The sequence below is a fragment of the Microtus ochrogaster genome, linkage group LG9 (genome assembly GCF_000317375.1).
Source record: "Microtus ochrogaster isolate Prairie Vole_2 linkage group LG9, MicOch1.0, whole genome shotgun sequence".
Classification (NCBI taxonomy): domain Eukaryota; kingdom Metazoa; phylum Chordata; class Mammalia; order Rodentia; family Cricetidae; genus Microtus; species Microtus ochrogaster.
Genome location: NC_022034.1, coordinates 5,002,520 through 5,009,854, shown reverse-complemented (window position 1 = coordinate 5,009,854; position 7,335 = coordinate 5,002,520). Strand labels below are relative to the sequence as shown.

The 7,335-nt window shown below is 49.3% G+C and overlaps 1 protein-coding gene across 1 annotated transcript in view; it reads right to left on the bottom strand.

The window, feature by feature from the left end:
- Positions 1–1,500: 1,500 nt before the first annotated feature.
- Unc93a (unc-93 homolog A) overlaps positions 1,501–7,335 on the bottom strand; it is a 30,384-nt gene continuing 24,549 nt past the window's right edge. The window contains exons 9-10 of the mRNA XM_013352317.2: positions 6,995–7,126; positions 1,501–2,325 (exon numbers count right to left, since the gene is read on the bottom strand). Coding sequence (XP_013207771.1) covers positions 2,060–2,325; positions 6,995–7,126 — 398 coding nt within the window. The 3' untranslated portion in view covers positions 1,501–2,059. The remainder of the gene's footprint in view (positions 2,326–6,994; positions 7,127–7,335) is intronic.

Sequence of the window (7,335 nt, the reverse complement as noted above, 5' to 3'; positions counted from 1 at the left end):
TCCGTGTGCACTGTCAATGCCCCCAAACTTGCTTCTCTTAATGATGCCATTCTCAGAATGTCACTCGGGGACTCAGGGGCTGGAGATCGTGCATGCATTAAACACCTTTGGCTAGAGAACACTTCTGTGTAGTGCAGGCAAGTCTTTGCAGCTCCTCTGTCCCTGGTGACCTGTCAGGGTGCTCGCTGGAGGAGGAGAGCTCATTGGAAGGAGACAGAAAGTTTACTCTATAAGGAATACTGTGTTCTGTGACATACGGACGATCCACCCTCTTAAACCAGGCTAGCCCACCCACACAGCTGAGATATCTGTGTCTGAAGTCACCCAATGCACCAGGTGATGTCTGCGTTACTTCCTCCCAGGCTCCCCTAAAAAAATAAAATAAAATTAGCAATGCTTGCAACTCCATCTCAGACCCATACCAGAGGACTTTATGATTCAAATCTATGTTCTGTGATCTCCTCGGGTTTACATGCATGCATTTCCTACCCTCCTCTCAGTACTAGAGTTCTCACGGGTAGATCTGAATCAAGCTCACCTCACGCCTGTTCACACGCAAGACTCGTCTACAAAATCCTAAACCTCCAAGCTGGAGGGAATGCCAAGTGTCCATTGCCTCCTGTTGAATGCCTTCTACGTAAGTTTGACTTCTTCAGAAATGGCCAGAATCCCATGTGGTGGTAAAGAGAGAAGAAGAAAGACATGTCAAAAACCACACAGGAGTCTTGGCAATGGTGCAGGGACCCAGAATTCTATGGCAAAGGACTCAGAAAAAAAAGTGTGTGTGGAAAAATGGCAGCTCTGCCCCTGATAGAGTGTTGCAGAGGAGGAAGAATGGAAAGAGGCCACGGGATGATGAACGCGAACGGTGGCTGGAGGACTACACGTGCCCACAGGTAACACACATGGCCATAGCGTGCGCGCCTGCCAGGCTCTGTGCATGAATTATGTTTGACTTCACAACAGTGATAACTGAACAACAAGCATCCCGTTTGAAATTCTTCCAATGGCCTCTAACATGCATAATCCTGACATGGCAAGCCCGCATGTGTGTGTGCGCGTGTGTGCACGTGTGCGCTCATGCGTGTGTGCATGTGGTGTGTGAGTGTGTGTGTGAGAGAGAGAGGGAGAGAAAGATACATGTGAGTGTTTAGAACACATATTTAGGCAGGAAACAGAGGCATACACTATTTTTATTTAGACAAGCCCCCAGGGGATTTCAAGAGGCACGCGCTGCGGAGTGGCTAACCCCTGTGAGCTTTGTTCAGTTGGCTTTTGTGCCCATTTGTAAAATCTGTGACATTAGATGTTGACCCATTTGTAAAATTATGGTGTTTGTAAGAGTACGGTTCTTTCAACTATTAAACACAACAGCAAAAACTAAGGTAAACCTACTCTGGAAATTTTTGATGTTTCATTTAATATCTATAACAGATACTTCCGTGTAGTGTGTGTGTGTGTGTGTGTGTGTGTGTGTGTGTGTGTGTGTGTAGTGTATATAGGCCAGAGGTTGACATTAGGTGACCCCAGTTTCTGTTAACCTCAGTAAGGTTTTCACTGGACCTGGAGCTCATGGGTCTGAAGAGCCAATAAGCTCCATGGACCTCTCTGCCTCTGCCTCCCCAGTGTAGAACGCACAATGGCAAGTGTGCATTGCCATTACCAATCCCTGCCTTTGTTTTTAACGTGTGTCGGGGTTCAAGCTGGTGTCTGCAAGCTTGGCCTGGAAAGTACTGTACGGACTGAGCCATCTCCCCTGCCCCTGTACAGGTGTTGCCTTCTTTTTGTGGTAGTGGGGACTGAACACGTGGCCTTTCGCGTGCTGAGCAAGCACCCCAGCGCTACGCTATGTTCCCAGCCCGTTGCATATATACCCTTGATCTCTGTGAGTAGAAAAATGGACTGGAAATTTGTCAAGTTGAGAAAAATCCATAAAAAAATACTCTCCAGAATGTCCAGATATTGCTGAAACAGTTTGCAGGTGTCTATCTACTGAGTGCTGCCGTACAGACCTCCTCTGCCGACCTGGGCTGAAGTTTTGGCCATGGCTCGGCTGAACTCATATCTCTGTCTTCATTTCTTCTTTTCCTGCCTCTCTTTTCTCTCCTGCAGGAGGGGCCTTGCCAGCAGCCCTGGATTCCAGGTACTCAACAGTCCCGTAAGCCGTGATGGTCAGGCTCAAGATGCCCAAGAGAATATAGAGCTTGGTCCTCACACACAGGAACGAGCTATACCCAAAGGCGATGACGAACCCCAAGGCTTCCCCAAGGCGGTAGTTCGCAAAGGCAGCTTCCTTTTTCTTCTCAAACAGGACACCGTACAGAGCTGTGGAGGAGAGACGAGAGTGGAAAGGTTGTATAAGATGCAAACAGGAATCGGGGCCTGTGTGAGATACTGGAAGCGCAGGCTTCCAGTATCCACAGAAAATGTCAGGCACTGCCCTATAATCCTAGTCCTGGGAGACAGAAGGGAGGATTTCTGGGACTTGCTAGCCAGCTCACCCAGCTGAATGTTTGAGACTCTGTCTCAAATATTAAGATAGAGAGTGACTAAGACAGTGTTGACTCCACATGCACATGTGTGCATTCGTGCACAGATATCACATACATACACAAAACACGTGCACACGTGTGCATTCGTACACAGATATCACACACATACACAAAACACGTGCACACACATATACCATTAATAAGCACAGAGACACACAATACGGTCCATTAAATTAATCCTGATACAGAGACTTTGCCACTGCCAGCTTTCTTGAAAAAAAAAAATCTGGATTTTTTTTTCTTAAAAACAAAATAGCACATAATTGTGCTGACAGTTAGGTGAGGCCTCCAGCAGTGGGCAGCACAGGAGAGGGAGCATGGAGATGCAGAGCAGTCGCTGCGGGAGGGAGCTGGCCTCCTCTAAGGATAAAGAAAGAGTTCAGGGTGTGTTGTTGTGGAGTTTGTGACCCCGTGGAAAAGATCATAGATTCAACCCAACAATAGTTAAAAGATTTATTGATTAGCTTCTGGCAGGGTAAACCATCTCTGCGCCAAATTTGAGACTGCCGTGAGGAGGAGAGCTAAGGGAGGAATGGACAGGCACAAGAAGACCCCGTATCTATTGAAGCCAGCAAAAACCAGTCTGATCTGCAAAGTGAAGGGGTTAAGGCAGCTTAAAACAATCTTTGGGTGTCTGCATAAGCAAGTTACAGAAGCAAAAAAGCAATTAGTCTTGTAGCAAGTAGATGGTCACGGCTGTTCAGTTTTGGGTGGCGGTCACTGAGTCAAGGTTACTGGGAACTTATCTTCCAGGGGCTGGAGTCAGAGACAAATGGCTGGTGGGTACCAGCATAAATGCCTGGCATAAATGGAGTTTCTTTTACCCTCACAGTGCCAGGTTGGGCTCCTCACCTGTCTCCAGGACCAAAGGGTAATGAGTTATATTCACAGGAACCCTTATTTGTCCTTTCAAGGCTATGCCGCCAACACGTAACAATAGTAGCCTCGCAGTGTTTAGAAGCAAAGTCGGTGCCACTTGAAAGTTCCTAAGCCTTTATTACTAGTTCTGTGACTTTTATTATTATTATTATTATTATTATTATTATTATTATTATTATTATGAGACAGGGTTACTCAGCAAAACAATCCTGGCTGTCCTGGAACTCACTCTGTAGACCAGGCTGGCCCCAAACTCACAGAGTTCTGCCTGTCTCTGTCTCCCAAGTGCTGGGATTAAAGGTGTGTGATTAATCTTTGCCTTTTGAGACAGGGTTCTTCTATGCAGCCTTGACTGTCATGAAACTTGCTTTTTAGACGAGGCTGGCCTTGAACTCACAGAGATCTGCCTGCCTCTGCCTCTGCCTGAGTGCTAGGATTGAAGGCGTGCACCATCACACCTAGTATGACTTTTACCTTTTTAATGTCCTCAGCGGTCTCTTGTTTTCCATTTTAAATAGTCACCCAGCACCTCTGTCCATGTGTGTATGTGTGCACTCCTGAGACCTCCTGAGCAGGGGTCTGGCAGAGGGAACAGTGAGAGAAGCCATGTTTATTGTACTCCCCAGCCTATGGTAATTTTTATTGGTTACAGTAAACTCAAAACTCACACAGCCCGATGCTTTTCTGCTTCTGAATGAAGTCACTTTTGCTTCCTGTTTTGGACAGGGCATTTTTGATAGATCTGCAGGAGAGCTGCAAGAATCCCATTGCATAACATGGCTGAGTGGCAGGTGCACTGGGGAGGGATCGATGAGGAAATGATAGGCCCTGGTGACCTGCTGTGGTCTGTCCACACCCCAGATGGCTGTGCCAGCTCCTACTCACACAACTCCCTCTTCACCAAGACCACCCTCAGCCCCTGCATGTGGTGACCTGCCATGGAACAAAGATGCTGCCTTCAGACAGAGCTTACACTGGAAGGAAGTTTATTGGGGAAGGGAAGGGAGAGATAGAGACAGAGAGACAGTGACCTGCCTCCTCAGAGAAATGGGAGAGAGAGAGAGAGAGAGAGAGAGAGAGAGAGAGAGAGAGAGAGTAGGTGGAGCTTGTCTCTTAAAGGGACCTTTGCACCTGCATATAGACTACATAGTGACATATTAGCCATAGGACCCTGGGTGCATCCTGCCAGGTGACAGGGGCCAGCATAATGTCTGAATCCTAGCAGCACTGCCCCTAGAAATTCTGCTTGGCTTCCCATAATGGGCCAGGAGGGAGGACCCTAAGACAGAGGACCCAGGATAAAGAATGTCATGACACAGGATGGGGTCCCCAGAATGAAATATCTTGGGTAGAAAGGCCCGACATGGAAGGATCCTAGGATGGAGGGCCCAGTGTAGAGAAATACTAAATGGAGGGCCCCAGGGCAGGAGAGTCAGAAGTCTAGAACTGATAACTACGGAGACTGAAGCTGATCCATCAGGGAACTGGACCAGCAGAAGTGGCCCTGTCCCTTCCTCTCTGTGAACACAGCTCCACCAGAGACTGCGTCCCAGACAACTGAGAAGCTAAGGATTTTGGGTGCATAGCCTGAACTGCCTTTGCAGAAGACCTGTGGATCTGGGCAGAGCAACTACCGTCTCTTCTGGAATGCCTCAAACCAGCCCTGAGGGAGAGGTGTTCACATCAGCTACGACTAGACAGAGAAGGGAGGAGTCATGTCTGTCCATTTGTCTGCACGGTAACAACCAGACAGACAAGTGAAGGGAAAAGTCCATGAGAAAATAGGCAACCATGCCAGCAGTATCTAGACGGATGGGTGAGGGGGCATGGCAAGGAGGTGACCATCCCAGGGCATCTACCCTTTGTGAGCCACAGGGAACCCATGTCCTGATAGCAGCCAACTTCCGCTGGTTGTGGAAGATGAATATTGGGGGCTGGGCCCTGGCTCTATGCAGACTTGGTACCATCTCTACAGCTTGTCTGTAAACATAAGGCTATTGTGAATTAATTATTGTTTTGCTCTCAGCAGCAGCCTGACCTGGCTGCCTCAGCTGTGCAGGGCACTCGAGGCTAAAGTGACCGAGACCCTGATTCTGGTCGTTAGGTGAGGGGATGTTGAGTGAACTGACAGGCGTCTCATCTGTTGGGAAGAAAAATGGGCCCTAAGAAGTCAGACTCCGTGCCCTTGTGAACTTGAAAATTAGCCCCTTCAGCAGCCAATGGGACGGAGTGTATTTTTAGATGAGCATTCTATGTCTTGCATGCAGTGAAGTGGCATGTGAGGGTTGCTATAGTAACGGCACCCATCCTCCCTCAGTCGTCAGATTGGATGAACAGATAAGTGCAGATTTACTGGGAAGCTGCAGAAACCCCCAAGCCCTGGGGCACCCAGCCCCAGCCAGAGGAGCCGGTGTCTGAGTCCACAGCACTAAACTGAAGGGTTTAAAAACTGGTGGCTCAGTTGGGGGGGGGGGCTCACTCATGTCTACGAATAAGAAGAGAACATACCATCACGTCTGTCCTTTGTGTGTACATGTGCATGTGTGTGCATTCAGAGGGCATCCTGCTCAGTCACTCTCATCTTCCTCCCTAAGACAGGGTCTCTCGCCAGAACGGGACCTTTCGGTTTCCTTGCTCGACTGCCTGGCCAGCAAGTGTCAGCAATTCTCCTGTCTCAGTTCCCCTTTCCCAGTGCTGGGGTCGCAGGCTCCAACCTGGAGATCTGAATGTCTCGGTTCATCGAGTTGTTCCTGGAGCAAGTGTTCTGGTCCACTGTGCCGTCTCCCCTGCCCCACAGGATACTGTTCTTGAGATGTGACCAAACTGCATGCAATTTGCCACATCGAAGAGGGACAGGCAACCATCTGGATGCCGTGTGGGCATGTTGTGCTGTGGGAAGCTGGGTGGAGCCAGCAACAGGAACTCAGCACAAAACAACACTCCTCACTGGGGTGGCTGCAAGCACACACTTTTGAAGAAACTGGTTTGTCTTTTAACAACAAACATCACACTCTTACCTGTACAAAAGGATTGAAATTATGTGATTTTAAATTAGCATCCCTTATTCAGCCTGGCTCTGCGGGTGTCTATAGGACTTTCTCACCTCCATTTCTGATCCTGACTGTCATCAGGAGCGTTAACCTGCCCACAAGCATCTTCCTCCTCTGTGTCCCTGTCTCCATCTTCTACGGCCTCAAGGAAACAGGATACAGGGTGACATGTGCTAGCATCCCGCGTCCCTATCTGGATGCTCTATAGTTCCTCCCTGCCATCACCTCCTCTGGCTCCTCGTCTGTGCGCCCCTGTGAGCACTCGAGGGCACCCCATGCTCTCACCCGCCCCTCCGTCTGCATCATGTGTACTCAGACATGAGAACACAGTCCTTGAGACCTGGGTGTCTCTTTCTCACTTCCCTTGTCCCGAGTTGCCTTCTACTGGGGGCTTCAACTAGACATACACAGAGACCTTGATTTCCACCTTAGTGATGGCCTTCTGGCCTTGCTACCCTCAAGAGAGCTTACCGAGGGAAACTGAGGCACCATGAGCCTGTGCTGGGCACTCACCGTTGTTCTGTGTCTGCCAGACGGCATCTGCCATTCCCCACAGGCCAGAGAGGATGAAGAAGACGGGCAGCTGGGCTGGGTTTGGGTGCCACAGAAGGAGGATGATAATGCACACGAGGTGAATGGTAGCACCTGTCAGGGGACACAAGACAGGACCGTGGGTGGCTGTCCCCTCTGCCTGGGATGGCCGGGACCTCAGGTCCTGTACCCACGTGCTTGCGGATTTTCTAATGCTTTCATACAGCGCATAGAATCAGGATGGTACAGAGAAAGCACGGGTGTGTGGGCAGAGAAAGCAGAGGTGTGTGAGCAGAGATGTGAGCAGAGGAAGCACAGGTGTG